At 44.4% G+C, this 18,691-nt stretch overlaps 1 protein-coding gene across 11 annotated transcripts in view; it reads right to left on the minus strand.

The window, feature by feature from the left end:
• Positions 1-18,691, minus strand: part of AGAP1 (ArfGAP with GTPase domain, ankyrin repeat and PH domain 1) — a 265,277-nt gene that overhangs the window by 185,093 nt on the left and 61,493 nt on the right. For 6 of the 11 annotated variants that reach the window (XM_072342547.1, XM_072342541.1, XM_072342543.1 and 3 more), the window contains exons 2-3: positions 5,717-5,775; positions 1,169-1,256 (exon numbers count right to left, since the gene is read on the minus strand). In XM_072342547.1, the coding sequence (XP_072198648.1) occupies positions 1,169-1,256; positions 5,717-5,775 (147 nt within the window). Of the gene's footprint in view, positions 1-462; positions 475-1,168; positions 1,257-5,716; positions 5,776-18,691 lie in introns of all 11 variants that reach the window. The other 5 variants (XM_072342546.1, XM_072342545.1, XM_072342540.1 and 2 more) reach the window with 1 other exon arrangement.

The following is an 18,691-nucleotide window of genomic DNA, read 5'->3' on the forward strand; positions in this document are numbered from 1 at the left end:
CTCTCAAAGCAGCAAGCCTCAATGGCACCGAAATACAGCTCTGTCGCAAGGCTGAATTATCACCTCATCCATCCTAGCAAAAACATGTAAGGCAAGGTTACAATCCGGACTATGTGGCTGTGACTGTGATTACACAACAGCAGCCTTTGTCAGTCACTCCTTTCCCCTTCTCCCATTTTTACTGCAATTAGAGACTGTTAGAAAATCAAGTAAAACACTTAATTACTACCTTTGGTAAGAGTTAATTCATAACAGATGTTATCAGAGATGCATGAAGCTACCTACTACTGCTGAGAAGACAACTACAGCAAGGGACAAAAAAACAGTGAGATGTACTGAAGACTTGAAATCAAAAGAAAACAAATCAAAATGATACACAAAACAAAGGGAAAATGCTACGGTACAAAGACTGCCTTCTGTCTCTTCAAAACAAGAGCTGCCATGAAGACAATGTATAGTTACCTGCATCCATATCTGCAAAGAATGGAACAGCCAGTAAGGAAAAGAAGGAACCAGAAATTCAGTGTCTCAGAGATGGATTTTAAAAGTTCATAAGGAGAATAAATAAAGAAAAATGTACAAGTATTTAGTGTACGACAGGTCTGTAAGGTACCATGATATTCATGAGTTCAGACTATAAACGTGGACTGTTGCTTATCACTACTTTTCAAGTACAAATTAACATTGTATGGCATAACAGGAAGTTTCAGGGGGTTCTTTTTACTCCTTTTTTAAAACCTTCAAATCCAAAGGCTTTAATATATTAAACGAGGAACAATTTACACCTTTAATTCACCCCGTTGTATTTTTTACTTTCCCAATATGACAAGGTGAAGGGCCCAGTTCTGCACAAACCAAATACCAGATACAGTAACTCTGGTATCTAAGGGTACTACTGAGGGCAGTAAACTCTCCCCCAGCACAAGGCTACATGTTTCCCATATGGACAAATAATGGATGCAAAAGCATTTAAGGATGCTGAGAGGTCACGAAAAAGGTAAAATTAACTTATTTCATGTACTTATGGAGAATGATAAAGGACAATTCTCCGTGAGTATCGAAAAAAGCAAACTGGATTCTTAACTGATTCATTTCTGCGTGGTTCAGAATGAATAAAGATGCAGTCTGGGAAGGAATAAATACAAGAAGGATTTGCATATCCACATACCTTCAGGTGATTCCTCCTGGACATACGTGCCAGTCAGATACCGGTGTACAAGTGCAGACTTGCCACTAGCAAGGTTTCCCACGATCCCCTGGGGAAAAAAGACAAAGTTAAAGCACAGTTAACACCAAGAAAAAGCAGTATATTAAAGGAAAACACACAGCTTACAATTCAAACGAAGCATGGCATAGAGACATAGCGTTATTTAGGTTGAAGAAGACCATCTAAGATCATGACATTCCACTATCAACATGACCTGCCCAGTCCTATCGCTAAGCCATACCCTTGTGTGCCACATCCAAATGTCTTTTCGGCAACACCTGGCAATCTAATGCAAGGATATCTGAAAGCAGTCATGCCCAATTGAAACAACTGCTGCTGCTTTGTCCCTGGCCTGACCATCAGCCAGAAGTGCAGTGATACACACAGCAAGCCAGGCACAAGCCAGGCTGGTCATCCTGCTCTGCACAGCTGGGGGTCAGGTGGGTCTACTGAATGCACTTTCTTTGTGTTTCAAAAGCACCTTCTGTTCTGGCTCAGCTATCATCCATCCACTTATTCACTTCTCCCCCTTAAATAGAGTTCTGCAGACAACGCACATCCTCAGCTTTTGAGAGAGGAGAAGGGAACTGATTTCCCCTTTTAAACAAACCCAGTCCTACTCTATTCTACACGTCTGCCTTGACCCTAACCAAAAGACTGAAAGAGAAGCTCCCTGCAGACAGGGTGAACTCTCTTATCTGCTCGTGGTTGCCCAACACAGGCAGGATGAACAGGTTACATATTAACACACAGTCTCTGTTTCACTTTCTTAATCCTAACTGGTGAGAAGCTATCCTCCTCATTAAAAACTGCTTCAACCACCAACATGCCAGGGTGATGTCACCTTCAAATGATCCACTGACAGCCTGAGAGTCTGTAGGCTGGGGAGGGAGCAGCAAAGACTGTCATTTATTCTTTACTGCTGCGATCAACCTTCAATTAAGACTAATAAAAGAGTAGTGTGGAGGATGGCCATCACTCTACAGCTGACATGAAAGGTCAGCTCAGATAAAGCAGTGGGAGACAATTTTGCATCACCCATGATGGCACGAGATTTAAATGTAATGAATGGTGTGGATACAGTGAAAGAAAAAACAACCAAGAAAGCCAAAGGATTCCAGAAGTAATGGCAAACAAGAGAAACACATGATCTAATCTGGGGGGGTAGACAACAAACATCTGCTGGTTGGGCTCTGAGCTGACTCTGAAGAGCCTTTAAATGAGCACAGTGGATGTTTTTAATTTCATTTACATCTAAGAAGTTGCAAGCCATGCAAACATATGCCAAATGCCTACATCTAAAAGGCAGTGCAAATGCCACCCCTGCAGATGACTAACCTTGCATCCTCAGACACTGCTTCCACAGGGCAACGCTCTCTGGGAACGCAGCAGGGTTGCATTCACATTTGGCCATGACAAAGCCATTTATCAGATCTACCTTCTCCTTCAAGGCTAAGGAACAAGCATCTTATTCCAGCGAATTATATGTTACGCGCACAACTGCAACACTGCCAACCTTCCCTCCTGAAACTCCAAAATGATCAAACCCAAAACCCCATCTCTAAGTCAGTAGATTAGACACACCACTTACATCGTCTCCTCTGCTGATAAATAGTCGGGCTAAAGCCCTTGCTGAGTAACAAGAACTGGAAAGAATGCAAATCCTGTATGGTTTTGCTAGGAAAATAATGATAGCAAAGGAGTATTTTGTGCTTTCACTTTAGGGCCAGGAGCTCTACACCTTTGGAAACAACATATCGAAGCTATTTCTGACCTGCCTTGTAGCCAGCATAGCCACAGGGCATCCATGAATCCATCTGACTGTGAGTCACACAAACTCACCTCAGACATCAGAATAAAGGCACAGCAGGTTTGGATTATCCTTCCCCTAACGAGGCCAGCAGCTGAAAAGGCCTGACAGCACCAAGCAGCACAGCCAGTCATGCCATGCAGATCGCTACAGCTTGCTTACTTTACAGCTCCATAACATCAGCAGTGCTCCAGAAATGGACACGTCTCACCCAGCCAGCTAACACACTTCTAACAGTAACAGCAGTCTCAGCACCAGATCTGGTGCAGAAACAAATATGCTACATGGAAGAAATTTAGCCCAACACGTATTAGAAGGGGAAGGGGAGACAGGAGGGAGGAATGTTATTCATTCTCAAAGATCTGTTGCAAAATATGTCCACCCAGTTGCTTTTTTGTTTGTATATTTGTGTTACTCTTAAGAGCCTTTTTTCCCCTCAATCCTGTATTTTTCCTGCCCCTCTAGGCTCAATTTCTACGCCCTTTTTAAGCGTCTGTAGACCCTAAGGGTATAACCACCTGCTTCAAAAATGAACTTTCAACTCCAACCCAAGGACTGTTCAGACACTGCAGTAAGCAACCTCTCCCAGCAACCTATGGACCATCTTCTCCTATAGAGCACAGTCCACTCTAGCATGTGTTCCTTCTTAAGCCAGCAGCATTAAGACCCATCTCCCCACCTGCAATGCTGCACCCAACGCTGACAGGAGCAAATACTTCTTATACCTCTCTGACATGCCCAGCAGAGACACAACATAATGACAGCGCTGCAGCAGAAGAGAGCAGTCTGGCTTTCAATATGGCCATTTAATTCCTCTCACACAGCCAAGAGCTGATGATTACTCTGGACTCGCTACACAGACATCCTTCCCAAGGGCAGATTTACAGGAAAGGGAGAGCAGACTTCAATAGAGGACCTAGTTTGCCCTTGCTGCTGGAGCACAAGTTCACAGCCCCAGTTGGTGCAATTAGCTTCAATAATTTGCAGCAGTATAATCAAATTATCATCTCCGCAATGGTAAGAGTTCTGCTTTTATCCACTATTACACCAACTTAAAGCCTTAGACAGGAATCTTGAGGCTCACGCACGCTGACCACTTAAAATCAATTCTCTACAGCAGCTGCATGGCAGTTTATTTTCATTTGGCTGCCTCACACAACTGTGGGACAAGAGACCCGAGATGAAAGAGTTCACATAAATGCAGCCTTAGGGCACAGATAGTTCTTGTGATACCAAGACCACTCCTAATGCTCTGAGATTGTTTGCATTATTATAGCACAGGAACCACAGCTTTGGACTCACCTGCGTGCCACAAGTTTATTTCCAGGTGTTAGGAATTGGCAGGGCCAGGAAGGGGGTGGGATGAACAAAGAAACTCTATGCAGATCCTACCCATTAGCTACTACCACAGTGCGCTGGACTCCATCCAACACTTCTCAGTCCTAAATTCTTCTGTATTTTCTTCTGCCAGATATTGTAGGAGATAATTGTCTTTTAGTAGTATAGTTTTATCCAACAACTACTTTAATTCTCTTCTGCTTCCCCTGTGCAATCAGTAGAATTAAAACACAGGAATATAAGTCCAGACAGAAGGAAGCTGTTTCCATTGGAATGCCATTGCACACTAGGCCATTTGTCATGTTAAGTTTAACCTATGCTTTCTCCATAAACATTACCATCAATTCCAGTTTGGAAAGAGAAATTTGCCATGTGAGAGCTGGACTAATGAAGCATAGCTCCAGCTGTCCATTCTTGAATTGATGTGTTTTTGTCCAATTCACTTTGCCACTCGGCAATCAGATGCTTAAGTTGGAGCAGCTCAGACATTTTAAAGACAGAAGTGATTTGAGCACAAAGTGGTATCCAGCCTTGTGACCATCCCAAGCAGATCACAGGTGCCTACCATAGCAGTTTTTATAGACTAAGGAATTAATAGTATTTAATTAAATCTGGACTTTCATACGGTAAACATCACAGTGATGTTTGATGTCAACAAGTAGGAGATTTCAGCCTTCATCTCCAGCCTCTGTGTTTATAACTCTAAAAAAGCCAACTTGGGAAATTCCCCCCAATCTGTCTGTGTTCTTTTGCCTTTACTTCCATTTATTTGTGAAACTGCTCAGCCAAAGGAAAAACTATCTTAAGAGCTATTGAATCACTGTTCACCCTTTTAACTGAAATGTTTTTGATTCCTCAAATGAAAGCCCCGAATAGTTCTCTTTTTATTAAGTATAATAAAGGGCTCTGAGAAATATAAGCAAACAAACCACCAGACAGAACATTTATTTTTAAATTCTTTTAAGACAGGGAGAGAAGATAGTTAGTCCTTGAAGAAACCGTGCAATGTTCTTACAGCGAGATAAAAGGAGCTTTAGGTATCACCTGCTGGCATCCAGTTCCCCTCTTATAGAAGTGTAAGACCCCCCTGTCCAGAAGATCACACCAGGAAGCTGATGCTGGTAGGCAAACAAGTTCAAACAGAAATAAAGCACACAAGTGGATCTTTGAAGCATGTTAGCTAAACCAAAACACACATAAGCTTCAGAGTTGTATTTTGAAGCAAATACTTCACTTGTTAAAAATCACCTTTTGCGTTTTTTTTCTCTTCATGGTAAATTTAATGAACCTCAGAAGAGTTTTCAGTTCTGAACAGCATTTTCAGACTGGTTTGCAGAGAAAGAAGTAAATACAAAACTCACCACTTTCAGCTCTGGTACAGATCGGCTTAGTGTCCATTCCTGGCTATTTACAAAGGCATCTGTAAAAGCAGAACACAGTCACCCAGTCAGTACAGTGACATTTAATGGTCTGCCGCCCCAAATCCCACATTAAGGCCTCGGACACTTCAGAGTTCACAAGACTGATAGGCCAACGCATTGAGTTTGGATAAATTATACAAAGCCTCAAGAACCTGCAACTAAATGTTATGCAGAATGGACGCACTGCTTGCAGCAAGTCTCGCTGTATCATCTCAGTTGGAATGAAAAAGACCAATGCTAACACTCCAGTCCTGTGCTGCAGAAAGGCTCTCCCTGGTCCAGCTGCTGCCCACCCACCATGCTACACGCTCTCTTCTACAAGGAAAGCCCCGGATGGCTCGTCAGGCTCCATGTCAGCAGAGGCTGTAACCACCATCAGTGATTAGACTCTGACTTCCATTCAGGGACACAGAAGATAGGAAAAAGATCTGAAAAACTCACCAAGGACTGCACTAAAGAAGAGCCATCTGGACTTCAACAGCACACAGAGACACTTGATACAGCGCCAACTAAATCTACTAGGGCAGGAAGAGACTGATTTCTGCTAAATCAGAAAGTGAAGTTCCATCACTGCTCCCAGCTGGAAGTCAGAGCTGCACCTCACTGAGGTTCTCACACACAAAAAGGAGAGAAATAAGGCTCAGTTCTACAACCACCAAAAACTTTCCTCATTCTGTTCCTTCTGTAAAGGCCCAGACAACTGAAGGCAAAAACATCAACGCGTTCCAGTTAGCAATTCAAGCTGCATTATTCCAAAACACGAGTTAACATCTTCCAAAGCAATGCAAAACTGATTACATTACTGGGTGTCACAGACTACTCCCACCCAGCAGATTAGATCCATCTCTACAGTAATTAAAGCGCACTGAAGAAGCAGCAGTGTAACAGATTCAATTCTCAGTGTTACAAGAAATAACAGGTGAAACGTTATGCCTGCCTACACTGTCCATAAGCATGCAAAAGCTCTGAACGCAGCTATTTGGGGACTGACATATCAACCTGCAGAAGGAGGGGATTGCATTCTCCTTCTGAATCCAGAATATAGAGTACTCGGAAGCAGCTTTCTACCCCAAATGGAATCCTTACTGGCTTAAGAAACCGTGAGTTGAAAGCAAACTTCCCCACTGCCTAAAGAAAAGCAATCTCAAAGCCAACTTGTACTTTGCATTACATCTCTGTTGCTCACTATACACGTCACTCTTGCTCGATGTTACAAAGATGCATTTCATATTAACTTGGAAGCCTTCCCCATCTCTAGTTGCATCATTTAATGTTTCAACTGCAAAGAGAAGCTTATGTGTACCTAGAAGGATGTTTACTTAGAAGAAACCCTTTAATAAACAACTATTTTGGCATATTTGGTATATTATTTATGGCAATATAGCTATTGGTTATGAAAGAAACAACATCGATTATTACTAAATATCAGTGAATCATTTAAGTTGGAAGGGACCTTTAAAGGTCATCTAGCCCAACTCCCGAGTGCGTTTTGGTGAAGCAAACCAAGCATTTCTGAGTTTAAACAACACGGTTTCAATTATCGGGTTAGCAATGTGTTGCAGCAGTGTGACAGGGTGAAAAATGAACAGCTCATTCTAGTTATCACCTCATCTTGAACTCGGAATGAGCTGTTTGTATCAAGCAGTAGGTGAGCATTGGTCAAACATGATCTCAGCCTCAGACCAAACAGACTGCAGGCCCAGATGAGGACAGGGTAACAAGGGAACAGAGCTTTGAGAGGCTGGATGGAGAGAAATAAATGCACGTCTCAAGAGCCATCACAAAACAGCCTACTCCAAAACATTCCTCGCTTTTAAGTAATTTGGTGCAGCTGGAATACATATTTACTGCATTGCTTGGAAACTACCACATTAGCATATAAAAAGGCTGTAGGGGGTCAGGCCAAAGATCCAGCTCTGGCAGTATCCTGTTACTGCAGCGGAGCCCAAGAGTGGATACCTCAGTAAGAATTAGGATATTGAGAAAATAATATGTATTGCTGGTGGCAATTCAGTTGGATGACATCCTGAGCCATGTGTGTCCCTGCAGTCAGAGCGGTGTGCCAGGGGAGGTACGTGCCTCGAGTCCTATTTTCTGGCATACAGCACACAACTTGGGAGCTAGAAACATGTAAACCAGTCAAGCCAGATGCATCACGGACCTCTTTATAGCACGTTGTGAGGGCTTGGCACTGCTGCCCAGGGAAGCTGTAGGTGCTGCATCCCTGGGGGCACTCAGGGTCAGGCTGGATGGATGCAGTCAGTTCCAGACCTACAAACCTGATTTGTCACACCGGTCTCAGAGCGACTCAACCTTTAATGAACCCCCACATTTTAGATCTAAGATTAAATAAAAGTGATGCGTAGAGTCCCTCCTAAAATACAAACTCTCCTACAAAACTAATGTTCACCGATTGGACGGTAATACAGCTCAATAGACTGAAAGGACTCCACACAAAAATTGCTGTGTTTAGCGAGCCATCTTTTTGGCAGGGATGAAGGATGGTGTGCCTGTTGCTCCCTTCCCCATTCCTGTGTATGCTTTCTTACTTTCTCCATTCCTATCCACAAAAGATGGATGCAAACAAAGTTCACCATTTCACGCAGCAGTCTCTGCAGCAGCACAGCAAGAAGAACTAGTCAAACCTGTACAACACAAAGGGGGGGTTCTGAGACTCCCAGATTCTCAGCTATCAGAGAAAACCAATCTCAGGCAAATATTATGCCTGTTTTTACAGAGAAAGTGGACTCTGAAGTAAACGGCAACAAGCTTTGGCAAAAAGCAGTATTCTACCTCTATGTATGATTAGGAAAAGCAAGCAGATCCCGATGACTGCTCCCACGGAGGCCTGCAAATAAGGCAACCTGTCAAGCTGAGGGGTAGACTCACCAGGTGTAATTTCCAGTGGCAGGAAGGAGTACCTGGTCATTTTAGCAAAGAGAGATCCACGTGCCATATTTGTATGAATGTTGAATGTACCCAGCTTACTAATTCCCCTCTGGTACAAATGCCTCAAAGTAGTGACTTAACTCCGAGTTAATCCCCAAACCCATGGAAGTTAAGGTGAAAAGGTCAAATACCTGCAGATAGAACAAGACAAACAAGCCTGAGGTTTTGCTCCATTTCCCACCCCTCCCCACCCCCCCCAGGGGCTACTTGGGGTCGGGGGATTTCTTTTATATTATTATTATTATTATTTAAACTAAGACTAAACCACAGCAGGAGAACGAACCATTGGACACATCCAGCTTCAGAGCACAAAGCATTTATTGGGTAGTTCACAATCTTATCCCTCTAACTAAATGCCCACCACCACCAAACGCTGATTTAAGTACACTGGAACTGGTTTGCATAATGAATAGAACCGTAAGTATGAAGCTGATCAACTGCCTTGTTTGCATTGCTTTCTAACTCGAGAATTAAACTCAACCTTCACATCCAACTACAGGCTATACATACAAAAGGAATGACTCTTGTCAATAATTAATCACAGCTGTATGTCATCTTCATTTCACTTCTGCATCAATGATCAAAAGCTTTAAGATGCTTGATGCCAATAAGCCACTTTTAAAACGTGCACTAAGAAGATAACTTAAGTTGCATTTTCTTAGCCAAGCTTTCCTTTCCAGAACATAGCCTTCATTTTTCCCTTATTTCCTCCCCTCCCCTATCCCACCTATTAGTATTTCTACTACATGCAGGTTCTCTTCTCTACCCACACATCATTGTGCTGAAGCACAAACCATAGCAACATCCTCAGCTGGCCTGAAGCCTCTGCATAGGAACTAAGCTCCAGCCAGGAGAACCTTCCCTACTAGACCCAAAACTAAGACTCAGGTGTACGTGCTATTTTGGTTCCCCATTAACACACTGTTGTGGGCTGTGACGATGATTCTTGGCAAGATTTATGCTCTCCTTGGCTTAGTCCAATGGCAAACTTCCAATAACTTTTCAAAAAGAGAATCCTCTTTCTGCCTTTAAGGCTATTAATAATCACTAAAAGCTAAAGCAACAGCAACATCTAGTCTTAGTTTGTTAACTTTACTACCCAAAGCAAGCAGTCTGAATCTTGCATCATGCAATCCAATGCAATCCGCACCATGGCTGTGAGCAGGCTCCCAAAGGCTGTGAGTGAAAGATTTGGCATGGGGGGGGGGGGAACAATTTTCAAGCACCTTATCTATTAAAAGAGATCAAAGAAAACCTCTGAATGATCTTTTTTTCCCCATTCTTAGCTCCTTCAGCAGCCATACATCATTGCCTCCCAACACTGAACCGACTCATTACATCCCAGGAAGGCGGTAAGGGAAGACAACAAACCACCTCCTGCAGGTGGTTACTCTTCTCCAAGCACCACAGACCTGCAACATTCATCTCATTTTGGAATTGGAAGCTGTATCTCTCGCACAGCAAGCTGTCCATGTTCACACTTCTGCTGCCTGCTTACCTTCTTTCAGCATAACATTTCTAATCTGCCACACTAATGCCACAGCAACCACCCATACAAAGCAGACTTTGGCTCACTGATAGCATCTAACCTTGAGCTCTGCAGTCTCACCGCACTGAAGACAAGAAGTATGGTTCTCAACTACTTCACCCAGTCATCACTCCATTCCAGCAGGGAGATGGGGGCCTGGAATGAGCGGACCAGATATCACTGAGATTACAGCTCCTATGGCAAACCCAAAGTTATTTCCATTTAGAAGGGGGTCACTGTGTCCTTAAAGAGCTGGGAAAAATGTGTCAGCTCAGGTCAGCTGTTCCCAGCTCAACCTGCCCATCTTCCTGCTGTAGATGTGTGAGAAGGGTGGTCCAGATCACTGCCTAAACTGTGTTACACACAAGAGCTACTTAGCCATTCCAGTGCAGTATCTGAAAAAGCTATAGGCTAAAAGAGGGTGGGTTTCCTTCCCCCTCCTTTTTTCTCCCTGCAGACAACCAGCAAGACAAGCTGAGACCACAGAACTTTCTTCCAGGAAACAACACAGCCTTACTACTGCAATAGGAAAATACAGGACTGATACAACAAAACTGTTACTAACTGCAGCAACCCAAAGCCAAACTTGATCAATAAGAACCCAAAGGAATTATTTGATACAAGGAAACCCAGGTGAATCCCATTTACTACTAAAGGAAACAGTATCAAGACAGCTAAACAGGGCATGGTATTAATACTTACACCTGGAGCTGGTTAGATTTATGCTACCCTCACCATCCTTGTCAATCCTATTGCAAAAATCAACCATGACACAACGATACAAAGCAAAACCCAACAAGGCCTTCTGATTAATACTTTGGGAAAACCAAATGCCATCGTGATCCCCTGCAGCCTGCCTCCACCAGAGCCAGCACAGGAGTCTCTGCCCCATTCCATTCATTGCTCAGCTAACCTTGGTTTGTCCTTTATTATCACCGAAACATCTCACCCTTGACTGGTAATTTAAACCAAAGCCTGAGAAGCTCACAGATTTCTTTTCATCTCATCGAGATGAAAACCTAACGACAAACCCATCCAAAAGGAGAGCTGAGCGGAGAACTGGCAGAAGTCTTTACAGTACGACATAAAAAAGACTCAAATCTGCAATGATTCTTGGAAAGCTTCTTAATAAGAATTTCCCTTAGGCCATCCCAAAGCTCCTTTGCTCTCCTTTTAAATGAGGGAAACCTATTAAAAAAGCCAAGGGATTTCCGTGGAAACCCTCAGCAAAAGATCCTTTTCTATTTGAGAAGAACAGGAGCTCCCAAAAACACAGTGAAGCACTGACTGTGTAACGGCCCAATCCCACCCCCAACAGCTCCTGCATCACAGCCAATGTTTTAAGAGTTAATTCTACACTGAAGTGTAGGAATTAGAGAACAAACAGGTAAAAAGAATATGCATGCAAGTCCCTGCTTGCCAGCAGAGATGGAGATGAATCCACACACCTCTTTCCTGGAGCCTTATCAAAGGAGCACTTTTAGAATGCATTTCCCCAAGCTTGCGTGCAAATTCTCTCAACAAAGAAGAAAATACACAACTTCTGGGTCGGGAGTTCTGATATCAACGCAACATGGATTACTGAGAACAGGGTAATCTCTCAGCATGTTCCCTCCAACTCAGCCCCCACCATTTTAGGTCAAAGCACCTTCAATTCCAAAGTACCACCCCTCTTTCTGGTACTGATCCTCTCTGCTTACATGCCCAATTCTATACCAAGCTACACCACCAAGCAGTAACCAATGTTTGCAGCTGCCTTTGCTCCTCCCTTTCAGCCTGACAGTGCGACAGGCCAGCCACAGCACTCCATCCCTTCCCTTCGTATCCTGACTAGAAATTACCACTGCAACCACACAACTGGTGAAATATTCCTACAGGCTCCTCTTCATTCCCAAGCTGAAGAAGGGTCATTTAGTCCTTTATGTGTGTTTTAAGTAAGTGCAGGCCAGGCCGATCCCAGTGCAGGCCCCATGTGGGCAGTGCAGGCCCCACGTAGCAGCCTGGCTCTCACCCTCCTGTCCACACCTCACTGATAAGCTTATGAGCACCTTGAAGAAGTAAAGAAAACTGCAACAAACCAACCCATTTACAGCCCTAAAATGAGAGGTTTTCACCAACTGCCAATTTAAAAGCCTTGCCTGTTCCATCTGTCAGGATGAACACAAACACAAATGCTTTACAGCAAGCCACGCTTACCACTGCTTACTAATTATCAGATGGGCACCTCAGCCCCAGCGGATCTGAAAAAAACATGCCCTGTAACTAAGAACTATATTAAATGGATATTTAGGTCAAAGCCCAAATCCATCTTCCCCCAGCAGCCGACAGCTGCAGCACACTGCCTGCGTGCTGCCATGGAAACAAAAGGAGCTCTGGCAATGGAAAGAGCTGTGCAACCCTAGCGGACAGCAAGTCAGCCTTGTCTAAAATACACCTTTGGGCTTACAAATTGAGCAGCTCTCCTCCATCTGCTTTGTCCTTAGATGGAACAACTCCTACCAAGGCCTTCTATCTGAGAGCCAGGATATTTCTCATTGTGCAGAGCTTGCAGCCTCAATAAATGACATACTTAGCCTGCAAACACAAGGGCCGCACAGTGGTAGGATTCTGCAGCTCGTTTAAAGGAGACATAAAATCCCACAGCTAAAACTAGGGTTCTCTCCTGAGGTAACTGCCATCAGATAACAGAAGCACACTTCACAGAGCAAAGAGCAAAGAATGTCAGGATTAGACAGGAATACCAAAGAAATGCAAATCTGTTAACGCTCAGCAGTGCTCCTCTGAGGAAAAGTGGCACAAAACCAGACGTCCCTCTTAGAGACAGGCAAGGACAACCATAAGAAGATACTGAGAGGAATATAAAAGCAGAAAGAAACAGAAAATTGAAGTCACATCACAGTAAGGCCAATCCCTTAGCACATTAACAGCAGGAAAGGCAACAATCACTTCAAAACAAAGGATATCTTAGCAGCACTCCTTCTCTCTTTATTTATTTTCCAAGTCCTTAGCATCTCTTTTTTACCCGACCCCTCTGGCAGGCACTTGGAGGAGAGCCTCTGCAACCAGCAGGCACACACGCTGTGCAGACCAAGCGATGCTTCTGTGTTAATGATCAAAAGTGGGGTGAATTAAGACACGTTTCCGCCATTAAGTTGGCTAGAACAACCTTCTCAATAAGCATGGCTAAAAACTACGTCACCTCAAATGCTTATTACCTGTGACGGGACAGAAAACAGCACTCCCTCCCCTGGGTAGGGCTCTGGGTTGTGATGGTGCCTCAAGGTAGGTCTGCATCCTGCCATGAAACTGTATCGTTATTTTCAGGCAACACAGAGTATTTCTTTAAGTACCAAAACCCCAGAGAGCGCAGCCCAACAATTAACCATAGCACAACTCGGCTCCAGGAAAACAAACAAAGCCACTGGAGACGAAACGCCTGGGAAATGCCTTGTTTTGCTCATCGGAAAGCAGGTCAGTGTCAGAGGTGAGATCTGTTTTACAGCGTATCTTTGGGGAAGGCCAGAGCCAGCACAGGAAAGATTACATCAATCGTAACAAATGACAACCTGGTGATAAGATTCGAAGCTGTAAAAAGCCATGCTCAAGACATCAGCAGAGCAGTAAGCATTTTACAAAGCCATGCTGGAGGAGCAAAGATGCCCACAGCATCCCGAAGGAGTAAGCCACAGTCTAGGCTGCCTATTCTGACTAAAGACATAAACAAGGAATTAACCTTCGTGTCTGAATATAGAGACTTCCTTACAGCGGGTGACAGAGCTGAAGAGGCGCAGGTTACACGGTACAGCAAAGAAGAATCAATGTCACAACTCAAATTAAAAAAAGATGAAGTGGGAGAAACACGAAGCAGGTTTTAAATGAATGTAGAAAAGGCTTTTATTTGGCCAGCCAGAAAGAAAGCCAACACGGAGATGCCAAGTACAACTGAGAAACTGCCTGGCACAGCCTTATCTTTTCCAAGTAGGTAAGAATAAAAGACAAAGCAAAACAATAAAATGAAGCACAGAAAACTGATGACTACTCAGTAGAGAAGAAAATAGGGTTTTATATGTAAAACAACAACGCTTTTCAATAAAACAGTATTTAAATCACAGCCAACACCATACTGTAACTCACAGACGACCTGCATTCCTATTGTGACCCAGGTTGGCAGCAGGGTGTTACAAGGTGTTACCACCCCCACCCCCTCCCCATGCACTCCTCCAACACGCAGCTCAATGTGAAGTACCTTCTTCAAATAAAAGCAGCCCTACATTTATTTTATCCACCAGCTAATAGCTGAGCCCTTCAGTACTGAAACTCACACAGTCCTACAGGGACTCACAGCTCAGTTACCTCTCGGATAGCAGAACAAAAGAGAACAGCATTGGGCTGCTTCTGAACCTGCCTCCTAGCAAACAGTCTCATGAGATGTTTCCTAGTTGACATAAAGAAGGCTCACCAAAAGCAAGTCCATCTTTACCGCCCCCCCTCCCAGGATGCTGTATTCCCTTTGTCTTCCCCTTCCTACACAGCACAGTTCCTCCACTCAGCTCATTTGGCCCTTGCATGGATAGAACTGCCTGCTGTTCTCATGCACTTCCTTCTCCTGTATTCATTTCCAGATGCAAGGACCACCACCCCCCCCCCCCAGCGATGGGCACGCTGCTCTCTTTCAATGGTGCCACGACAAGGTGCACTGTCTTCCGCCCCTAACACTACTTGCTTTCAGCTCTGCAGAGCGCTCCATTCATGTTTCCCACAAAGCTCTCACAGATGCAAAGATGCAGAGCCTTTGATGAATTATTTAGGACTGCTCTATTCCCAAGCAGCTCTTTGCACTCTGCCACATTTAAGTTTAATCTGCCAGTTTATCCACCATTAACCAAACCTCAAGGTCTTTCCACAGCTCCTCATGTTTTTGACCTTGAAAAACAGGGAACTGTCTCCCTGTTTCACCCCCTATCCCAGGAGGTTTGCCAGTATCTCAACCCAAATGGGTTGTAGAACCTGGGTTTGCTGCTGATTTTTTCAAAGGGAACTTCTTATTTCCATATCTCCCGCTTTTTCCTTAACTATACACACAAGAGAAGCCTCCCTTTTATCCGATGGCAGCTTCACTCACGACTCTCACGAGAGCAGCTCCTCCAGTCTTCAAATAAATTGTACTTAACAAATTTCCCATGTCCTCCACTCAAGAACTCCAGCAAATTTGTGAGCTGTGATTTCCCCTATAAAAGCCAAGCTCGCCCTTCCCCACTACATCATTTATCCATAGCACTCATACTTCCAAACAGCCTCTGCCAACCTGACGGCCACATGCTCGGCGTGATTAAAGCACACCAAGGCGAGTCCTGCTACAGGCACACCCATGCAGGCACAATCAGGTCAGTGTGGTTACAGGGGTGTGATCCAGCCCCTCAGCCCACAAACCAAGGCTCTGCTAAACGCCTGCTTATCAAAACGCTCCTTCCTTTCAAGTCACCTCCAGGGAAGCAGAACGAACTGTACAAGGAGCGCTGGTGCAATCTAGGATGCTTTATTCTTCTATGGAGCATCAACGCTGTCCTGTACCAGCTGGTGAAATCGCAGCACTCAGATGTAAAAATTCACACTATCAGGTTCAATTACTTCCAAATAACTCCCACCCCAACCTCTCTGCTCACCATTTCAAGCCTGTGCTCTGCAATTAGGGAAGCGTTCAGAGTCACTTTCTCACTCCTTTCACTTGTGCCTACAGAAAATGGGTCCAGCGCGTTCGTACAGAAGTACATCTAGAAAAACATCCCCCCTTCTCCACAAGGGAAATTATGACTTGTTTATGCAACACATTTCTGAAAACATTTTTTAGAACTCGAGTCATGTCTCACAGATTGCTATGCTGGTTGTCAAAACAGTGTTTTTTTCTCCCTGACTCTACCATATGTAATGCTAAGTCCACTTTCCCTAACTTGATATCACCCATGCGAGATTCGGAGATGATTAGTGGAAAATACACAAATGAGACACTGTTCTCCAGGGAGCAGCACAGCAGGAACAATCTTAAGTTCTTCTATTTATTAGCCCGATGCACATCTAACTTGTTTAAACAAGGCCTTTGTCAAACGTCAAAAAAAATGTTAATGCAATCCAAGGCATGCTCTCAAAGGGAATTTATGCTGAGCTGGAACCAAGGCACACAAGCCTTAGCTTCAGTCACAAGGAAACACTGAAGGGGGGCCCCCTCTTCCCAACTGCAAACAGATCTGCTAAGATAGCAAGGTTTACTTCCTAATAGCTGAGACAGGGAACTTAAAGCAGGAAACTGGGGACAGGTATTTGAAACACAGCAGTGTAAGGTCAAAGACACCCTAATGCTCATGGGACAAAGCAGCACCACAATGCCCCCCCTCCGATCTCCATCACCTGCACAGTGACTGTAAAGCTGCACTCAGCTTCAGCAGCTTGGGGAAGCAGTGCAGATACTCCCTCACCTCAGATGCTCCTTCAGATGCCCACTTAGGTTTTGCTTCGCCCCCCCCCCCCCCCCCCATCGTATGAAGGGTTGTGTCCACTTGCTCTGTTTCATTACTGTTCTGCCTAAGAGAGGACCATAAACACCCAACCACCACAAAATCTAAGTACCATTACAAAAACCTGTGCATCTCTTAGTGCCCCATAAAGCTGAGCAAGAGAAATGGTCCTGAAGGCAGAAAGCAAATGAGAGGGAAAAGGACTCGGGGCTACCATTATCTTTTGCCTTAGAAGTACATACGGCAAACGTTGAAAAGGTTAAAGCTAAAACAGCCCATCAGAAAAGCAGCTTCTCGGACCAGCTTCCTCCTGAAATGCACCTGCTGTTACAGGGCACTTCAGAAAACAGCCTTACATAAATAGGAAATATTTATTTTGGAAACAAAACATTCGTCAGATGAGGGTTCGACTCAGTGTCTAACTGTGGAACAAAGCCTTTCATCTTCCACACACGGATCAAACATCGGGTTTGTAGGAAACCTAAAGAAAGCAAACCGATTGCCCAAACCCCTGGGTCTGCAACCAGCAGCTGCAGCTCCACCTTTTCTCCACGGCCCTGTCTCACCCTCATCCTTGAGTTGCTCACAAGTCCGGAACAGGAAAATCTGTCGACAACGTTGCTGTGAGCAGCACACGTGCTCACGTTAAATTCAGCTCCCTGCAAGCATCAGCAGCTGCTGCAGATGCAGCTTGGAAGGCCTGCCATGTCACATCAAGCTCTGTGAAGGGAGAGCACCATCCCTGCGCTGCTTATCAGCACTGTGCACACCCTGATCACAACCCACCCCCCTTCACCCTGTGTAAAGAATCAGTGCAACAGACTGCATCACCCGGATCTACATCAGCAATGACCCAGAGAGCTCTCTGATGCTGCTATGGCTTTTCATTGGAATCAAAACAATTCAGACTATGCGCAAACATCAGCTTACTAATATTCCTCCACTCAATGCTCATGAAGCCAAATTTCAGCCTGTACGTGGTAATACTTCCTTTTTTAAACAACATCCAAGCAGGAATGAAACCATTCCTTGGTCTGCAGAGAAATCTCCCCCTCTGGCTATGTTCTCATTTGTGCTTCTTGGGTGATGCCAAGAAACTCCAGCTTGCTTCCTGATCCTAGCATGTCCCATCACCTCAGGCATGCACTTTAGCTCATGTTGCTATACTAGGAACGCAGCCACTAAAGAAGCCTAGGCAGAGTTTGCAACAGGAAACAACTCAGCAACACCTAAGGGACCTGCAGCTCAACTACAAACCTGCCCTCATGCTTTTAGCATTCAATATTTCACAGCACTTGAGTGAGACCCACCACACGGATAACCTGGGAAAAACTAAAGGTCCATTCTTCCCAAATTGCTCTTGTTCTATTTTCATGCTGCTGTTCTGGCCTTAAGGATATGGACCATCCCTTTGGCCATACATCCTGCAGTGTGTTAATTTAATATTATGTGTGTGTCCAGGCTAGGAAAGGCAACTGGAGGACACAACAAACCAGCCTGTCATGTTCCCAGTATTCTGACAGTCCTGCTCCCAGGGATGGCAGTGATGAGGCTGGGTTTGACACACTTACCTGACTGACTGCGCTGATTTTTTGCACTTTAAACAATTCCTGACAATTTCAGTTCAACTTTCCACAATGCTACAAAAGAGAAACGTGTACAAAGAAAGGGAAATGAGAAACAGCCTTTATGATAGCAAATGCAGAGGCAACCGAAGCGGTTATCATGTCAAGTCAGCCACTGCTGCAGATCAAAACGGTTGGCTCCTCCCTGTTAAAAAGGATTCCTTCTTTTCCCAGGCAAGGACAGAGAACAGGACGACCACAGTGCACGCTGCAGCTGCTGCCAACAGCTGTACTAGATCTTCTTTGGGTGTTTTCTTCTAACTTTAGTTTTGAACTACAGTGCATAAGAGTTCACAGCCCAAAC

This window comes from Excalfactoria chinensis, chromosome 7, assembly GCF_039878825.1.
Source record: "Excalfactoria chinensis isolate bCotChi1 chromosome 7, bCotChi1.hap2, whole genome shotgun sequence".
Classification (NCBI taxonomy): Eukaryota; Metazoa; Chordata; class Aves; order Galliformes; family Phasianidae; genus Excalfactoria; species Excalfactoria chinensis.